At 44.6% G+C, this 20,326-nt stretch overlaps 3 protein-coding genes across 4 annotated transcripts in view; 2 read left to right on the top strand and 1 right to left on the bottom strand.

The window, feature by feature from the left end:
• Positions 1-13,054, bottom strand: part of LOC139023958 (adhesive plaque matrix protein-like) — a 13,916-nt gene extending 862 nt beyond the window's left edge. Inside the window, exon 1 of the mRNA XM_070438221.1 lies at positions 10,226-13,054. Within this exon, the coding sequence (XP_070294322.1) occupies positions 10,226-13,054 (2,829 nt within the window). The remainder of the gene's footprint in view (positions 1-10,225) is intronic.
• Positions 13,055-14,280: 1,226 nt separating this feature from the next.
• Positions 14,281-20,326, top strand: part of LOC112068617 (histone H1-like protein HC2) — a 17,684-nt gene continuing 11,638 nt past the window's right edge. The window contains exon 1 of one of the 2 annotated variants that reach the window (XM_024135793.2): positions 14,281-14,375. The gene's annotated coding sequence lies outside the window, so the exon portion shown is untranslated. Of the gene's footprint in view, positions 14,376-14,431; positions 14,560-20,326 lie in introns of those variants that run through there. The other variant, XM_070438228.1, reaches the window with a different exon arrangement.
• Positions 14,721-20,326, top strand: part of LOC112068616 (glutamic acid-rich protein-like) — an 82,307-nt gene continuing 76,701 nt past the window's right edge. The window contains exon 1 of the mRNA XM_070438226.1: positions 14,721-14,828. The gene's annotated coding sequence lies outside the window, so the exon portion shown is untranslated. The remainder of the gene's footprint in view (positions 14,829-20,326) is intronic.

The raw sequence follows: 20,326 nt of genomic DNA, 5'->3' as shown, positions 1-20,326 counted from the left end.
GACTGACAATTCAACGCTTCGTATGTAACGCAGGACTGCTGTGTACGATTACTATTGTGGCGCAGCTTGGTGAGAAACAGTGGGCATATAATGGAGAGTTGAGAGCGGTCTTGGTCGGGGGAGGATGTTCGACAAATTAAAGGGAAGAATTAATGTTCCACTTCTCCAGTTAAGGGAAGTTTAATGTCCCACTGGCTTTCAAACAGTTTAAGGGGAAGTATTATGTCCCATCTTACTTCACAGTTAAGGGGAGGTGGTTAATGTTCCACTCACAAGTTAAAGGGAAGTGTTAATGTCTCCATAATGTACAAAGTTATAAGGAGAAGTATTAGTCTACAACTCTTCATGATTTAAAGGAGTGTTATATGTCTCCACCCCCCCAACTTTTGCAAACAGTTAAAAGGAGAGGAGGCGAGCCCCGGGAGCGGAGAAACTCTTCCCGTAGAGAGCTGCATAATTGGGCTTGGCTGGTCCTTCGCTCCTGGTTGGTTAGCTGGAGGTACCACTCCATGTCCCGTCGCTCCTTTCCTCTCTCCTCTCCGTCACTCTCCTCTCTCCGTTCCAGCCGTCATGCGTTCTTAGTCGTCATGCGTGGCTCTCTTCCTGTCTGGTAAGCCGTTCCTCGTCCCTGAGTAAGGTAGAAGACGACAGTTGGCGGGCTTTCCTTTTATACAGGTAACGAGATCAAACAGGTGCAGTTAATACAGGTAATGAGTGGAGAACAGGAGGCTTCTTAAAGAAAAACTAACAGGTCTGTGAGAGCCGGAATTCTTACTGGTTGGTAGGTGATCAAATACTTATGTCATGCAATAAAATGCAAATGAATTACTTAAAAATCATACATTGTGATTTTCTGGATTTTTGTTTTAGATTCCGTCTCTCACAGTTGAAGTGTACCTATGATAAAAAATTACAGACCTCTACATGCTTTGTAAGTWGGAAAACCTGCAAAATCGGCAGTGTATCAAATACCTGTTCTCCCCACTGTATATGTACCCTGTTGCCTGCCTAAGTTTGTGCGGGATTAGTCTTTCTTTGTGATGTGCTCGGTGAGGTTATGCCGTTATTTGTTTTCACTGATTCTTAAGTGTGTGATTGTCGGATCTTTGTTTGTTCCTCCGTGCGTTTGTACGGGTTCTCTGTTGTCGAGGGCGTTGTGCCTTTTTAGATTGTTCCATTCCTGTGTTGGTGGACTTTCTTATTAAAACACGCTTCTCAGACATCCTTGCTCTCCTGCGCCTGACTCCTACACCTACCACCTAGACGCAACATTATCACATGAAAACACACCTTATGGAACAGCGGGGACTCTGAAGAGACACACACAAAGGTACAGACACATGCATACGCACACACACACTACACACACACATGCATTGTAGTATTGTTGCATTATACATTTTGTGTTGTAGATAATGTTATGTGATGTACTGTTTTAACTTTTGTTTTATGTGTAATGTAAGTGCCTTAATGTGTTTGGACCCCAGAAAGAGTAGCTGTTGCCTTTGAAGATAATGGTGATCCCTCATGAATAAACAAAAAAATAGATAAGATTCAATGGCGGTTATTGGTGAGAGCTCTATCTATCGGGATGGGGAACGAGGAGGGGCTGGGAGGACATTAGTCACTTCCTTGAAGTATGTGTGGTTCCTCCACCCATCTCACTTCAGTCCTTCGGTGGACTCACTCTCCCAAATAGAGCCCCACCAGCCACTACAATTGAATTCATAAGGTATTACAAACTTACCACGGTATTTAAGTGGTCGTCTTTCTCCAATGTAAATTCAATGAAATAATCCACAGATCTTTTGATACATTAGGAGAGGAGTTGGATCTTAAAAGCCCTAAAAAGGCACAGCACCTCAAAGAACAAAGAAGTACTTGCTTTATATGTTTTGTGTGTTCTCTGTTAAGTGTACTGTAAGCCCACATGATCACACGTTCTATATACAGTTGAAGTCAGAAGTTTACATGCACCTTAGCCAAATACATTTAACTCAGTTTTTCAAAATTCCTGACATTTAATCCCTGTCTTAGGTAAGTTAGGATCACCACTTTATTTTAAGAATGTGAAATGTCAGAATAATAGTAGAGAGAATGATTTATTTCAGCTTTTATTTCTTTCATGACATTCCCAGTGGGTCAGAAGTTAACATACACTCAATTTGTATTTGGTAGCATTGCCTTTAAATTGTTTAACTTGGGTCAAATGTTTTGGGTAACCTTCCACAAGCTTCCCACAACAAGTTGGGTGAATTTTGGCCCATTCCTCCTGACAGAGCTGGTGTAACTGAGTCAGGTTTGTGGGCCTCCTTGCTCGCACACATTTTTTCAGTTCTACCCACAAATGTTCTATAGGATTGAGGTCAGGGCTTTGTGATGGCCACTCCAATACCTTGACTTTGATGTCCTTAAGCCATTTTGCCACAACTTTGGAAGTATGCTTGGAGTCATTGTCCAGTTGGAAGACCCATTTGCGACCAAGTTATAACTTCCTGACTGATGTCTTGAGTTGTTGCTTCAATATATCCACATAAATTTCCTACCTCATGATGCCATCTATTTTGTGAAGTGCACATGTCCCTCCTGCAGCAAAGTACCCCCACAACATGATTCTGCCACCCCCGTGCTTCACAGTTGGGATGATGTTCTTCGGCATGCAAGCCTCCCCCTTTTTCCTCCAAACATAATAATGGTAATTTTGGCCAAACAGTTCTATTTTTGTTTCATCAGACCAGAGGACATTTCTCTAGGAGACAGAACGAGTCTCCTTCCTGAGCGGTATGACGGTTGCATGGTCCCATGGTGTTTATACTTGCGTACTATTGTTTGTCCAGATGAACGTGGTACCTTCAGGCATTTGGAAATTCGCATACCGCCCCAACAGATCCACAGATGACGCAATCTCAATCGCACTCCACACCCCCCTTTCTCACCTGGACAAAAGGAACACCTATGTGAGAATGCTGTTCGTCGACTACAGCTCAGCGTTCAACACCATAGTGCCCACGAAGCCCATCACTAAGCTAAGGACTCTGGGACAAAACACCTTCCTCTGCAACTGGATCCTGGACTTCCTGACGGGCCGCCCCCAGGTTGTAAGAGTAGGCAACAACACGTCTGCCACGCTGATCCTTAACACTGGGGCCCCTCAGAATGTGTACTTAGTCCCCTCCTGTATTCCCTGTTCACCCACGACTGAGTGGCCAAACACGACTCCAACACCATCATTAAGTTTGCTGATGACACAACAGTGGTAGGCCTGATCACCGACAACGATGAGACGGCCTATAGGGAGGAGGTCAGAGAACTATCAGTGTGGTGCCAGGACAACAACCTCTCCCTCAATGTGAGCAAGACAAAGGAGCTGATCGTGGACTATAGGAAAAGGAGGGCCGAACAGGCCACCATTAACATTGGCAGGGCTGTAGTGGAGCGGGTCGAGAGTCTCAAGTTCCTTGGTGTCCACATCACCAACGGACTATCATGGTCCAAACATACAATGACAGTCGTGAAGAGGGCACGACAAAACCTTTTCCCCCTCAGGAGACTGAAAGATTTGGCATGGGCCCCCAGGTCCTCAAAAGGTTCTACAGCTGCACCATCGAGAGCATCCTGACCGGTTGCATCACCACCTGGTGTGGTAACTGCTCGGCATCTGATCGTAAGGCGCTACAGAGGGTAGTGAGAACGGACCAGTACATCACTGGGCCCAAGCTTCCTGCCATCCAGTACCTATATAATAGGAGTTGTCAGAGGAAAGCCCATAAAATTGTCAGAGACGCCAGTCACCCAAGTTATAGACTGTTTATAGACTGAGCTCCAAGTCTAGGACCAAAAGGCTCCTCAACAGCTTCTACCCCCAAGCCATTAGACTGCTGAACAATTCATAAAAATCACCACAGGACAATTTACATTGACACCCCCCCGTACACTGCTGCTACTCGCTGTTTGTTTGTTATCTATGCATAGTCACTTTGCCCCAACATACATGTACATAATACCTGAACTAGCCTGTACCCTTGCACACTGACTCGGTACCGGTGCCCCCTGTATATAGCCTCCACACTAACTCGGTACCAGTGCCCTCTGTATATAGCCTTGTTATTGTTATTCTTATTGTATTACTTTTTATTATTACTTTTTATTTTAGTCTACTTGGTAAATATTTTCTTCTTCTTGAACTGCACTGTTGGTTAAGGGCTTGTAAGGAAGCATTTCACAGTAAAGTCTACACTTGTTGTATTCGGCACAAGTGGCAAAAGAAAATTGATTTTAATTTTGAGGGGCCCCTTTTCCTGGGTTGACTTAGCCCAGAATCACCCCTCTTACGACTCTGACCTATGCACCTATAGTTTGGTCTCAGGTTATTTTATCCCAGCAACGTGGGTTCCCAATGGACTAATTAACCATATGCTAAATATCCTCAATCAATCAATCAAGTCAATCTCAGAAACCTAGAGTAAAACGACATGCACATGTATGACTGTTCGATGACACAGAGTTACAGAACAATGAAGCAAGTTTATTCAAAATTCCAGAAACAGACAGAAACAAGTCCTAGTTCAATCAGTCAATCATTCAATATCACAGATCAATAATCACACAAGCAATTAMGATAAGCAAACATTAACCATGGATTAGATACCTTCATCGCCCTAAACCCCTATAAGGCTGCCAATGCAATATGTTTTTGTCTATTCCAATTCTATGAGAAGCGAGGCATTTAATAACGGTTTCTTACCCTTTACAACTATAAACAGTTTTTGTCGCCCCCCCCCCTCAGGATGATCAGTCCATCAGTCGTGTGTCAAAAAACTCTAACAGCTACTTTTAAAACGTATCTCAATAAGGTAACGTTAAGGATTTGTTCTAGAACTTTACTTTTAACACTTTAAGAAGGTGAAAGGTGAAGGTGAAAGGTGAAAGGGTGAAATCATTGAACATAAATGAAAGACAAGGTTACGTTCCAGAACACAACGAAACAAGGTTACGTTCCAGAACACAAAGAAACAAGGTTACGTTCCAGAACACAAAGAAACAAGGTTACGTTCCAGAACACAAAGAAACAAGGTTACGTTCAAGAACACAACGAAACAAGGTTACGTTCCAGAACACAACGAAACAAGGTTACGTTCCAGAACACAAAGAAACAAGGTTACGTTCCAGAACACAACGAAACAGAACACAAGGTTGACTAAGAAAATAAATACAGAACCTTACACAAATGCAATCCTAATAACCTATCTCTGTTCCTAACCCTGCCCCTAACAATAATAACCTATCTCTGTTCCTAACCCTGCCCCTAACAATAATAACCTATCTCTGTACCTAACCCAGCCCTAACAATAAAACCTATCTTTGTGCCTAACCCTGCCCCTAACAATAATAACATTTTTTTGTACCTAACCCCGCCCCTAACAATAATAACCTATCTTTGTACCTAACCCAGCCCTAACAATAAAAACCTATCTTTGTGCCTAACCCAGCCCCAACAATAATAACCTATCTTTGTACCTAACCCAGCCCCTAACAATAATAACCTACCTTTGTACCTAACCCAGCCCCAACAATAATAACCTATCTCTGTTCCTAACCCCGCCCATAACACCTATATTCTCGCTGATGCTTCTGCAAATCTTACACGTGCTTCTGCAATCTCTCAAAGGGGCTTTTTCAGCCACCCACTAGCCCCCACTTTTTCCTCAACATTTCTGAAACCACAGGCCCCTTCCCTCCCAGGCTTAAGCGAGCCGTGACGTAATTAAAACCTCTTCTAACCTAAGTTGGATGTGGCGCCCAAAACCAGATAATACGAGCCTAGAATCCACAGGATTTCCTGCCTCCTAACTACAGTAGGTCATCCTAGCACCCTTAATATGCTTTTAGCTACATACAATAGTTTTAAACATTAACACTTATTCCCTTTACTATTCTAATTGCACTAAATTGTAATCTAACCTAATTTATTACTCCAATTACATCTGAAACATTCAACATCCCATCATCAGTTCTTTATTGTCAACATTATAAGTTTCACTACAACGCTCATATCAAGCCTCATCCTCCAAGGCCAACTCTCTATAGGCCCTAAGGCCTCATCTCCAAGACCAAGTGCTAAGGCCTCATCCTCCAAGCAAACGCACAGGCCCTAAGGCCTCATCCTCCAAGCAACCTCCTACAGGCCATAAGGCTCATCCTCCAAGCCAACCTCCTACAGGCCCTAAGGCTCATCCTCCATCCAACCTCCTAAGCCTAAGCCTCATCCTCCATCAACCCTACAGGCCCTAAGCCCTCACCTCCCAGCCTAATACACAATAGTCCTTATATACGTAACCTTAAAACAAACAAACAACTCATCCGTAACCATTTTACTACATTACTTCAGTCGCCTTTTGACATTTAACATCTTTAACCTTAAATTTTTATTTTAATACATTCCAGTCCCAATTKATMTCTTCTTCTTCTTTTCTAGAGTAAAACATCACATTTTCTCTAAATGTTCAGTCTTCTTTGTGCTCCATGTGGGAGTAAACAAAGAAGAAGAAGGAAGGAAGAAGAAGCCGTAAAACTTCTTCATGAGTGTGTGGGTGTGTGGGTGGGGACTTCCTTTTCATGCGTTCTGCCACTAAAATGTCACAGAAAACTAGGCCTTAGACTGCCAATCTGACAATACTGGAGTATGACAAAACACTATTACTTAAATGCTGGAAGTCTGACTATACTCTAACGTTAAGAGAATGTAAAAATTGATTTATTATTTAAATATCGAAAGGGGGTCTGGCACAATTCTAAGACATATGGGGTAGAGTTTTACGGGCACTAGAAGCAACGTTGGGTGTGGATATGGTGGGAACATGTGGGTCTGAGCAAGTGTGATGTCGTTGTTGTTTGTTGAAGTGGATGTATGTGAATGTTAAGTTGTTTGTTGAAGTGGATGTATGTGAATGTTAAGTTGTTTGTTGTTTTGTGTGTGAAAAAATATGTGAAATGCCTCATGAGGTTAGTTCAACTGTCGTACCCCATCACAACCCAAAATATAAGCTTGTTTTACTCCAATGTTTGTAAACAATGTAAATGTAAACAAACACTGTATAGCCTCTTAACAAGGTTAAAAACATCATTTTTATATCATGCATGGTCATAGCTCTGTRTATGAATTTGTGAGTGGTTACATTTKTCCAGCCCCATCCCTCAACCTTTTACCAAAACAGAGGTGGGGTATGGGAGTCGTTATTGTTTCTATTAAGGCCTTAAGCTTTAAACATATAAAGCGTTTTCATTATTTTTTTTAATGAATTTATGAATTTCGTGTGTACGTGCATAAAAAGCACTTGTATGATTGACACTATGCCCKTATATTGCCCTGGTTAAAGTCTGCGGTGGCTTGCAGAGATTGTTGTTTATGGAATTACTGCTTTATAAAATGTATCTTTAAGTCATAACTTCTCTGTATGATGGGCCAAGACATTATATAATATGGCTATAGGTGTGGCTGCTATGAACTGAACACCTATATACAGTGGAGATTTTAGCATGTAAATCTCGGCGCTGTACACTGAATGAACAGTGAACACGCGCTTTTTCAAGTATTTCAGTGAAAGCAAGTATGATGATTGTTACCTCAGTTGAATTAACTAACTGTAAATTGCTGTTATCGGCTAAATAATTGAAATTAAGAAGAAAAAAAATGCATTAAATTATTACTGGATAAATACTTGTGTTCTCTGATTGATGAAAATAAACCCAGACTGCTATGAAGAGAATGCATATTATGTCCTACTGTTGAGAGAGATAAAAGAAAGGAGAATATTAAACAGGGTCGTGTCAGCTATCACTGAAAGGCTTTAGTAATAGCGCTAGTAGGAGCAATATAGTGTGTGGTCCTGTCAAGCCAGAGTTGAAAATTAGTTTTGGCTATATAGTCAAAAGATCCTAAATGAAAATGAAAGGATCTTTTGACTATATATAGCCTAAACTCATTTCCAACTCTGCCTTTGTTTGCCATCTGTTTGTAATTTCTTTAAGGTAAGAAACGTATAAAATGGCATATATAAAGTCTAACTCGATCTTATTTCGTTATAGAATAGTCTATAAGTTATATAGCGTACAAACTTAGATTAAAAATACATATTTTATAAAAAAGGAAATAACCTATTACATACATACAGTATGTGCATGACTTATTGCGCGTAATGTAGGCCTAATATCAAGCCTTGCTGTTTCTCACATACTCTCGGCTTCATGACTGCCTCCCCAACTTTTGTAATCTCTTTTTAAAAAACTGTATAAGGACTAGTATCTAGTCTAACTCTTCTTTTAACAACATAGCCTGCTAACTTTGAGAAAAGGAACATTAGTTATGGCTATGCATGACTTTCTAYTGAATAGTCTAGCTCGCTGCTCACCAGGTCTTTCAGACTTCTCGGTTAGAACTGATTTAGTTCATTTAATTTTTATTCCCCGACGCACTAATGTAACCATTAGTTAGATGCGGTGTCCAGTGCGCAATAGAGCAACGCGTCAGAGTACCACTGCTGCATATTTTGTGTAGCCTTCCGCACCTCAGTGCGTTGTTGATTTCCGTCAGTAGAGGGCATACATTTCAGCTAAATGTTCCGATGTGGCTTGTTGTTCCGTTGTTACAACTCGTGTTGTATTAATCTTGATTTATTGTAGCCTACCTTCTGTRGCGCTTTCTAGACCMGAGTTTCCCCTATTACAGYCAGATGCATTGACAGTCATTGGACTACCTACCTCCCAAATTCACATGGTGTCAATGGTACATGATAAAGTTTCACTCTTTTACTCCAGCCCTTACTCAGGCTGAGTTAGTACAGCAGTGATCATTATTATTTTACAGCAGATGAAAAGGGAGTTATGCCTAGTGGATAGAGCGTTGGGCCAGTAACCGAAAGGCTGCTGGTTCGAATCCCTGAGCCGACAAGGTGAAAAACCTGTTGATGTGCCCTTGAGCAAGGCACTTTACCCTAATTGCTCATGTAAGTCACTCTGGATAAGAGTGTCTGCTAAATGACTAACATGATACAGCTTATAATAATATACTGGTTATTATAATAGAGATGCTAACTGTGTTTTCTCTGTGTTTCTACCCAGAACGGAGTGAGCACTGTGAGGGAGATGACAGCTGCTGCTCCAGCGATGGAGAAAGTCCCTAAAGTATGAATACCTAGTGTATCGTATACCCTATAGTAGGCTAACAATGTATTGATACTAACACAGGTCATGACATGAGTGAAAGTCAAGTGTTCCCTTTTCAAAATCACTGAAGTTAATGTTTTATATTAAGCATATTAACTATTATTTAAATACAACCCAGGACCGGTAGTGTGGTGGGGAACCCTGGGATGGTAGTGTGGTGGGGAACCCTGGGTTGGTAGTGTGGTGGGGAACCCAGGGATGGTAGTGTGGTGGGGAACCCAAGGCTGTTGCTGTGGTGGGGAACCCAAGGCTGGTAGTGTGGTGGGGAACCCTGGGTTGGTAGTGTGGTGGGGAACCATGGGTGTGGTAGTGTGGTGGGGAACCTGGATGGTAGTGTGGTGGGGAACCCAAGGCTGGTTTGGTGTGGTGGGGAACCCAGGATGGTAGTGTGGTGGGGAACCCAGGACTGGTAGTGTGGTGGGGAACCCAGGACCGGTAGTGCTGGTGGGGAAAACAACCAAGGCTGGTAGTGTGGTGGGGGAACCCTGGACTGGTAGTGTGGTGGGGAACCCAGGACTGGTAGTGGTGGGGAACCCAAGGCCGGTAGTGTGGTGGGGAACCCCAAGGACTGGTAAGTGTGGTGGGGAACCCTGGACCTGGTAGTGTGGTGGGGAACGCCAGGATGGTAGTGTGGTGGGGACCCAAGGCTGGTAGTGTGGTGGGGAACCCAGGATGGTAGTGTGGTGGGGAACCCAGGCACTGGTAGTGTGGTGGGGAACCCAGGACTGGTAGTGTGGTGGGGGAACCCAGGGATGGTAGTGTGGTGGGAACCCAGGGATGGTAGTGTGGTGGGGAACCCAAGGCTGGTAGAGTGGTGGGGAACCCTGGGATGGTAGTGTGGTGGGGAACCCAGCATGGTAGTGTGGGTGGGGAACCCAGGACTGGTAGTGTGGTGGGGAACCCAAGGCTGGTAGTGTGGTGGGGAACCCAGACTGGTAGTGTGGTGGGGAACCCAAGGCTGGTAGTGTGGTGGGGACACAAGGCTGGTAGTGTGGTGGGGAACCCAGGACTGGTAGTGTGGTGGGACGCCAGGACTGGTAGTGTGGTGGGGAACCCAGGACTGGTAGTGTGATGGGGGAACCCAGGACTGGTAGTGTGGTGGGGAACCCTGGACTGGTAGTGTGGTGGGGAACCAGGGATGGTAGTGTGGGTGGGGAACCCAAGGCTGGTAGTGTGGTGGGGAACCCAGGATGGTAAGTGTGGTGGGGAACCCAGGACTGGTAGTGTGGTGGGAACCCGGACTGGTATGTGGTGGGGAACCAGAGGATGGTAGTGTGGTGGGGAACCCAAGGCTGGTAGTGTGGTGGGGAACCCAAGGCTGTAGAGTGGTGGGGAACCCAGGACTGGTAGTGTGGTGGGGAACCCAGGACTGGTAGTGTGGTGGGGAACCCAAGGCTGGTAGTGTGGTGGGGACCCCAGGACTGGTAGTGTGGTGGGGAACCCAGGATGGTAGTGTGGTGGGACCCAAGGCGGTAGTGTGGTGGGGAACCCAGGACTGGTAGTGTGGTGGGGAACCCAGGACTGGTAGTGTGGTGGGGAACCCAAGGCTGGTAGTGTGGTGGGGAACCCAGGGACTGTAGTGTGGTGGGGAACCCAGGACTGGGTATGTGGTGGGGAACCCCAGGACTGGTAGTGCAGTGGTGGGGAACCCAGGCTGGTAGGTTGGTGGGAACCCGAGGACTGGTAGAGTGGTGGGGAACCCAGGACTGGTAGAGTGGTGTGGGGAACCAGGACTGGTAGGTGGTGGGGACCAGCTGGTAGGTGGTGGGGAACCCAGGACTGGTAGTGTGGTGGGGAACCAGGGATGTAGTGTGGTGGGGAACCAGGACTGGTAGTGTGGTGGGGAACCCAGGACTGGTAGTGTGGTGGGGAACCCAAGGCGTAAGTGTGGTGGGGAACCCAGGACTGGTAGTGTGTGGGGAACCTGGATGGTAGTGTGGGTGGGGAACCCTGGGGTGGTAGTGTGGTGGGGAACCCAGGACTGGTAGTGTGGTGGGGAACCCTGGGAATGGTAGTGTGGTGGGGAACCCTGGGGTGGTAGTGTGGTGGGGACCCAGGACTGGTAGTGTGGTGGGGAACCCAGGACTGGTATGTGGTGGGAACCCTGGATGGTAGTGTGGTGGGGAACCCTGGGGTGGTAGTGTGGTGGGGAACCCAGGACTGGTAGTGTGGTGGGGAACCCCAGGCTGGTAGTGTGGTGGGAACCCTGGATGGTAGTGTGGTGGGAACCCTGGGGTGGTAGTGTGGTGGGAACCCAGGACTGGTAGTGTGGTGGGGAACCCAGGACTGGTAGTGTGGTGGGGAACCCAGGACTGGTAGTGTGGTGGGACCACCAGGACTGGTAGTGTGGTGGGGAACCCAGGACTGGTAGTGTGGTGGGGAACCCTGGGATGGTAGTGTGGTGGGGGAACCCTGGGGTGGTAGTGTGGTGGGGAACCCAGGACTGGGTAGTGTGGTGGGGAACCAGGACTGGTAGTGTGGGTGGGGACCCCAGGACTGGTAGTGTGGTGGGGAACCTGGATGGTAGTGTGGTGGGGAACCAGGACTGGTAGTGTGGTGGAACCCCAGGACTGGTAGTGTGGTGGGGAACCCAGGACTGGTAGTGGTGGTGGGGACCCTGGGATGGTAGTGTGGTGGGGACCCTGGGATGGTAGTGTGGTGGGACCCAGGACTGGTAGTGTGGTGGGGAAACCCAGGGATGGTAGTGTGGTGGGGAACCCTGGATGGTAAGTGTGGTGGGGAACCCAGGACTGGTAAGTGGTGTGGGGAAACCCAGGACTGGTAGTGTGGATGGGGAACCCAGGGATGGTAGTGTGATGGGGAACCCAGGACTGGTAGTGTGGTGGGGAACCCAGGATGGTAGTTGTGATGGGGAACCCTGGATGGTAGTGTGATGGGGAACCCAGGGATGGTAGTGTGGTGGGGAACCCAAGGCTGGTAGTGTGGTGGGGAACCCTGGGATGGTAGTGTGATGGGGAACCCAAGGCTGGTAGTGTGGTGGGGAACCCAGGGAGGTAGTGTGGTGGGAACCCAAGGCTGGTAGTGTGGTGGGGAACCAGGGCCGGTAGTGTGGTGGGGAACCCAAGGCTGGTAGTGGTGGTGGGGAACCCTGGGATGTAGTGTGATGGGGAACCCAGGCTGGTAGTGTGGTGGGGAACCCTGGATGGTAGTGTGATGGGGAACCCAGGACTGGTAGTGTGGTGGGGAACCACGGGCTGGTAGTGTGATGGGAACCGCAGGACTGGTAGTGTGGTGGGGAACCCAGGACTGGTAGTGTGGTGGGGAAACCCACGGCTGGTAGTGTGGTGGGGAACCCAGGCTGGTATGGTGGTGGGGAACCCAGGGCGGTAGTGTGGTGGGGAATCCTGGGCTGGTAGTAGTGGTGGGGAACCCAAGGCTGGTAGTGTGGTGGGAAACCAGGGCCGGTAGTGTGGTGGGGAATCCTGGGCTGGTAGTGTGGGTGGGAGAACCCTGGGATGGTAGTGTGGTGGGGAACCCAGGACATGTAGTGTGGTGGGGAACCCAGGGATGGTAGTGTGGTGGGGAACCCAGGACTGGTAGTGTGGTGGGGGAACCCGGGATGGTAGTGGTGGTGGGGAACCTGGGATGGTAGTGTGGTGGGCACAGGACTGGTAGTTGGTGGGGAACCCAGGACTGGTAGTGTGGTGGGGAACAGGGATGGTAGTGTGGTGGGGAACCAGGACTGGTAGTGTGGTGGGGAACCCAGGGATGGTAGTGTGGTGGGGGAACCCAGGACTGTAGTGTGGTGGGGAACCCAGGGATGGTTATGTGGTGGGGAACCAACAGGATGTAGTGTGGCTGGGGAACCCATGGACGGTAAGTGTGGTGGGACTTGGGTTTCTGTGAAACTGAAAACCACTCTCTACTGTTTCCAGGACGATCGCTATGTGATGACCAGCCTGCCCAGAGTTCTCTGTAAACCAGAAGTTTACAGCAGAGGATATGAGGAACGGAGCGGGAGGCCAGGGAATATGTGTGGTCTCAGCGAGGCCCAGGGAATAGGTGAGGTCTCAGCTGTTTTTTTAGTTTTTAGTTTTTTTCAGCTGTTTGAAGATGGTGAATAAAACCGAAAGTAAAAGAAGCAAAAACAAAACTTAAGAACTGGAAGCATAGAACTAGAGCACAAAGAACAGATCAACCACTTCTTAGGCTTTCAATGAGAATGACAGATCTATAACTCACTTTTCTGCATTTGTATAACGATGCCACATGCTCAATTGAAGGAGTAAATAAATAAACATGGTAGCAATGTAAAACTGGATCCCCCTCTTTTTTTAAGAAAGGTCTTTCAAAATAAATTACATTTGACAAAACTACTTTCAAAAAGTGTTTACCCGTGATTGCATTAGAACTGTTGTGCATTGACTGCTTATCAGAATACATATTTCCCTCCTGTGGCTCTTGCCACTTGAATGCCCTCAATAATTAAATTTTTCTTGCATAGAACACACAACAACAAGCTGACAAGATAAGTAGATAAACTATTATACTACGGGGTTGTCTGCTTTTGCTTTAATAACAATATTATAGTATCACTGGCAAATTACATCCTGAGTAATAAAGTTTAGGGTTTGAATTACTTTGCCACGCCGCTGTTTGAGTAGAGCGCCGCGGTGGAGGGCATTATAGACGTTTAATTCCCTTCTCCTGAACATCGGAGTGTCTTCAACAATCATGCATGTCAGTTCACACAGCGTAAGAGAGAACACAATATCGTAGAACAGAAATACTTCTGTCTGTACTGGGCTGTAATCTCCAGACCAGCGGGAACTCCGATCAGGTGTCTTTTCTACGGCTGCTGCTTGAGGTTACAGTTTTTACAAATCATTTGATGCTGAATGTGATTCCCTTTTATTCATAACTTCCCMAGACGATCATCTCTGAATTTGTATTCGTGAACTGTTTGGTGTTTTATCTTTCTCACCTTTTATTATTATATTTGTGAAGTACCTTGAAATGCATTTGTAGTAAGAAATGTACTATATAAATKAAGTTTGATTTCAGATGATGATGTGCCCAGACATGATAGGCGTGGCTGCTTTCAATGCCTTTATATGACACAGATTACGGATGAAAGCCAAAGCAAAGAACACGTGTTGAGCCTACAGCATCCTGGTTATAATTTCTTGAAGGTAAGAAACCTACTAAAGCACTAACTCGATCTTATTTCGTGGTGTACTATTAGTTAGGCTATATATTGAGTAAAAACACAGATTACATTTTTTTTTTTACGTATTTACATAAAGGTTTGCACTTTGCTGACGCGCACCAGGCTACACGACCGTCTCTCCACTTTTTAGAATCTCTTTAAAAACGGTATGAAGACTAATATCTAACTTGTATTTTATGGGCTATAATGAACATAGCCAGCTAACGTTGAGGAAAATGTAAAACAATATGAATGTATTTCGGCTGTAGATTGTGTGCAAGCCTATAAATCTTTCACACTTCCATTTTTTATAAGCGGTACGCACTGCACAGGACAGCCGAAGAGTTATCACTGAATCATTGTGGACTTAACGTTGTAGTAGCGGCAGCGGATCATCACGGTTGAGGATTTACATGTAACTGATTACGAAAAGACGGTAACTGTAATCCATTACGTTCCCAGCAACAATATAGTAATCAGATTACAGATATAATTTATTTTGAAAAACGTTATGATTACTTACTTCTAAGCTACATTTTTTTTTATTCAGGAAGGGTTTTTGTGAGAGAAAAAAGTATTCGACACCTTTCTGTTTTCATGACATTAAAATAAGCATTGAAAAAAGGTACAAATGTACATTTGTTCCGACCACAAATCACAGACCACTATGATGACACACCAAATACGTTTGGTTGAACGCGGGAAAAGAACAGGAATAGGCGGGAAAAGAACAGGAATAGGCTTTTGCAGGCTACAATCCACAAGCTATGTCTTAGATTCGTGCGACTTTCGACATCCAAAGATGATCCAATTTGAATAAACGCTTGGAAGTAAGGACGACAGCAATTATGTAGCCTACGGGCGATACGGTTAGAATTTATTGTTGATATCTGGTCTACATAGCGCATTGATGTTAATCACACTGCAGCTATCTCATTTAACTATTTGAACCTTATGGATTGTGGTTGTTGTGGATTGCTGTTCACAAATGTATATGCGTATTTTAACCCAATAATGGTTGAATTTAAGTAGTTTAAACTGCCTATCAAGCAATGTTCTTTTTGACAGAAACCGTTACTCTTTTAAAAACCAAACGGAAGCAAATAGAGCAAAGCGATAGTTTCTATTGGACACATTCAGGTAGGTCCCTCCCCGTTTCGTTCCGTTTGCTTCGGTTTAAAAAACGTTTTGCAACAGAATCGGCGTAATGAATACGCCCCAGTGGATAGAGTGAAACATGCGTTCTTGCAGCAGCTGCGTCATGCGGACCCCGTCCTATGGAATAAAAGTTTGAGTTCCCCCCTTGTGAACTCCGCTGTGGTATTGTGCGCCATGCTGTCAAAAAATTGTCAAATTTAAGAAGACCACGAGCGGGGCTTTTATTGCTCAATCTAATTTGTGCTGATTAAAAAATAAAGAATCCTCAGGCCTAATGGACACATGCTCAAACTCGCGCACTTTTATAGACTTAACTAAAGAGCTGCAAATTGTCGAGATATCAAACTGTCACCAACAAAAACGGAAACAATAGGCCTACAGCAAACGCAGCATATTGCATTTATTTTTCACGTGTAAATAGCACTTTTCAATAGTGCTCAAAGCATGCCATTCCATGAGCGCAGCATTTCCATTTCAACTCGAAGCAACGAGCCCAATCAGTCCTCCATGACAACACAATGATAAACAACATGGTAGTCTAATTAGTCCTTGGTTTGGGGGGTTATGCTCAGTTATAACAATTTGGCTAATCTATATTTATATATTTCCAAGTCCTATTCTTGACGATCAAGGGGTATTAAATTCAAGCAAGCATTTCGCTACACTCGCATTAACATCTYATAACCATGTGTATGTGACAAATAAAATTTGATTTGATTTGAAATTCATTGGAATGACTGGAAATCTGACAGACTCATGTTTTTAATGTAAAGATATAGCCTAATCGTATTACTATCTATAGTAGAAAGCAATGGGTTAGGAGAAGCTTGCATAACCAACTCATGAAGTAAAATGTAACATCCATTTATGGRCAGCTATAAACTCATTGATTTATCCTGCAATAGAGGTCATTCAATTGGTAATATTCATTTTTGTCTTCTAATGACTCTAAGCAGGTTGACGTTTATTGGGATGAGTCTTGTCCTTGAGGCAGAACTGAGTGATTTCCACTAGATGGGCAGGCTYCAAAGGCAAAATGGACRTCTTCCACATTTTGTTACTGTTACAGCCTTATTCTAAAATGGATTAAGTGAAATATGTCCCTCATCAATATACACACAATAACCCATAATAATAATAAGCGAAAACAGAAATACCTTATTTACATAAGTATTCAGACCCTTCACTATGAGCCTCGAAKTTGAGCTCAGGTGCATCATGTTTCCATTGATCATCCTTGAGATGTTTCGACAATTTGATTGATYTCAGAGCAAAAACTAAGCCATGAGGTTGGATGAATTGTCCATGGAGCTCCGAGACAGGATTGTGTCGAGGGGGTAGGGTACGAAAACATTTCTGCAGCATTGAAGGTCCCCAAAAACACAGTGGCCTCCATCACTCTTAAATTGAAGAAGTTTCGAAACACCAAGACTCTTCCTTGAGCTGGCACCTGGCCAAAATGACAGAGCTCCAGAGTTCCTCTGTGAAGATGGGAGAACCTTCCAGAAGTACAACCATCTCGGCAGCACTCCACCAATCAGGCTTTTATGGGCTCCCAAGTGGCGCAGCGGTCTAAGGCACTGCATCTCAGTGCTAGAGGCGTCACAACAGACCCTGGTTTGATTCCAGGCTGTATCACAACTGGCCTTGTCCCAAAGGGCGGCGCAAAATTGGCCCAGCGTCGTACGGGTTAAGGTTTGGCTGGGGTAGGCCATCATTGTAAATAAGAATTTGTTAACATATTTGCCAGGTTAAATAAAAACATTAAAAAGATTATGGTAGAGTGGCCAGACGGAAGCCAGTCTTCAGTAAAAGGCACATGAAAGCCTGCTTGGAGTTTGTACTAAAGTACTCTCAGACCATGAGAAACAAGATTCTCTGGTCTGATGAAACCAACATTGAACTCTTTGGCCTGAATGCCAAGCGTCACTTCTGGAGGACACCAGGCACCGCTCATCACCTGGCCAATACCATCCTTAACGTGAAGRAMGGTGGTGGCAGCATCATGCTGTGGGGATGTTTTTCAGCGGCAGGGACTGGGGGACTAGTCAGGATTGAGGGAAAGATGAACAGAGCAAAGTACAGCGAGATCCTTGATGAAAACCTGCTTCAGAGTGCTCAGGATCTCAGACTACGGTGAAGAGGACAACGGACAACGACCTGACGATCAAGTACACAGCCAAGACAACGCAGGAGTAGTTTCGTGACAAGTCTCTGAATGTCCTTGAGTGGCCCAGCTAGAGCCCGGACTTGAACCTGATCGAACATCCCTGGAGAGACCTTGAAATAGCTGTGCAGCGATGCTCCCCATCCAACCTGACAGAGCTTGAGAGAATCTGCAGAGAAGAATGGGAGAAACTCACCAAATACAGGTGTGCCAAGCTTGTAGCATCATACCCAAGAAGACTCAAGCCTGTAATCGATGCCAAAGGTGCTTCAACAAAGTACTGAGTAAAGGGTCTGAATACTTATGTAAATATGATATTTCATACATTTGCACAAATGTCTAAAAACCAGTTTTTGCTTTGTCATTATGGGGTATTGTGTGTAGATTGATGAGGGAAAAAAACATTTTAGTTCATTTTAGAATGATAATGTATTGTAACAAAATGTGGAAAAGTGAAGGTGTCTGAATACTTTCCGAATGCACTGTATATACTTTATATATATATACAGTACCAGTCACAAGTTTGGACACACCTACTCATTCAAGGGTTTTTCTTTACATTGTAGAATAATAGTGAAGACATCAAAACTATGAAATAACAAATCAAAATATATTGGAGATTCTTCGAAGTAGCCACCCTATGCCTCGATGAAAGCTTTGCACACACTTGGCATTCTCTCAACCAGCTTTTTCTATTTATTTAACTAGGCAAGTCAGTTAAGAATAATTTCTTATTTTCAATGACGGCCTAGGAACAGTGGGTTAACTGCCTTGTTCAGGAGCAGAACAACAAATGTTTAATTTGTCAGCTCGGGGATTTGATCTTGCAACCTTTGGGGTACTAGTCCAACACTCTAATCGCTAGGCAACATGCCACGCAGCTTCATGAGGTAGTCACCTGGAATGCATTTCAATTAACAGGTGTGCCTTGTTAAAAGTTAATTTGTGGAATTTCATTCCATCTTAATGTGTTTGAGCCAATCAGTTGTGTTGTSACAAGGTAGTGGTGGTATACAGAAGATAGCCCTATTTGGTAAAAGACCAAGTCAAGAACAACTCAAATAAGCAAAGAGAAACAARAGTCCATCATTACTTTAAGACGTGAAGGTCAGTCAATCTGGAAAATGTTTGAACTTTCAAAGTTTCTTCAAGTGCAGTTGCAAGCACTATGATTAAACTGGCTCTCGTGAGGACCGCCACAGGAAAGGAAGACCCAGAGTTAACTCTGCTAAAGAGGATAAGTTCATTAGAGGTTACCAGCCTCAGAAATCTCAGCCCAAATAAATGCTTCACAGAGTTCAAGTAACAGACACATCTCAACATCAACTGTTCAGAAGAGACTGTGTGAATCAGGCCTTCAAGGTCGAATTGCTGCAAAGAAACAAATACTAAAGGACACCAATAATAAGAAGAGATTTGCTCGGGCCAAGAAACACGAGCAATGGACATTAGACCGGTGGAAATCTGCCCTTAGGTCTGATGAGTCCAAATTTGAGATTTCTGGTTCCAACTGCCGTGTCTTCATGAGGCGCAGAGTATGTGAACGGATGATCTCCGCATGTCCCACCTTGAGGCATGGAGGAGGAGGTGCGACGATGTGGGGGTGCTTTGCTGGTGATTTATTTAGAATTCAAGGCACGCTTAACCAGCATGGCTACCACATCATTCTGCAGCGATACGCCATCACATCTGGTTTGCGCTTAGTGGGACTATCATTTGTTTTTCAACAGGACAATGACCCAACACACCTCCAGGCTGTGTAAGGGCTATTTTACCAAGAAGGAAAGTGATGGAGTGCTGCATCAGATGACCTGGCCTCCACAATCACCCGACCTCATCCCAATGAGATGGTTTGGATGAGTTGGACCACAGAGTTGCCAGGTGCGACAAAACTAGGGCCTGTTGATAGTGTTGTTAAAAAAGCAGAGCAGCGCTTTATTATGGACAGACTTCTCCCCATCTTAGCTATTGTTGTATCAGTATGTTTTTGACCATGACAGTTTACAATCCAGGGTTACTCCAAGCAGTATAGTCACCTCAACGTGCTCAATTTCCACATTATTTATTGCAATATTTAGTTGAGGTTTAGGGTTTAGTGAATGATTTGTGCCAATGCTTTTAGTTTTTTTTTATTGAGGACTAACTTATTCCTTGCCAACCATTCTAAAACTAACTGCAGCTCTTTGTTAGGTGTTGCAGTGATTTCACTCACTGTTGTAGCTGAAAGTATAGTGTTGAGTCATCTGTATACACATACACACTGGCTACTCAAAGCTTGTAGCAATTCATTAGTAAAGATGAAAAAAAAGTAAGTGGCCTAGAAAGCTGCACTGGGGGAATTCCTGATTCTACCTGGATTATGTTGGAGAGGCTTCCATTAAAGAACACCCTACAGTTGAAGTCGGAAGTTTACATACACCTTAGCCAAATACATTTAAACTCGGTTTTTCACAATTCCTGACATTTAATCAGAGTAAAAATTCCCTGTCTAGGTCAGTTAGGATCACCACTTTATTTTAAGAATGTAAAATGCAGAATAATAGTAGAGAGAATTATTTATTTCAGCTTCTATTTCTTTCATCACATTCCCAGTGGGGTCAGAAGTTACA

This window comes from Salvelinus sp. IW2-2015, unplaced genomic scaffold, assembly GCF_002910315.2.
Source record: "Salvelinus sp. IW2-2015 unplaced genomic scaffold, ASM291031v2 Un_scaffold609, whole genome shotgun sequence".
Lineage (NCBI taxonomy): Eukaryota > Metazoa > Chordata > Actinopteri > Salmoniformes > Salmonidae > Salvelinus > Salvelinus sp. IW2-2015.
This window is presented reverse-complemented; position numbering and strand designations above follow the sequence as displayed.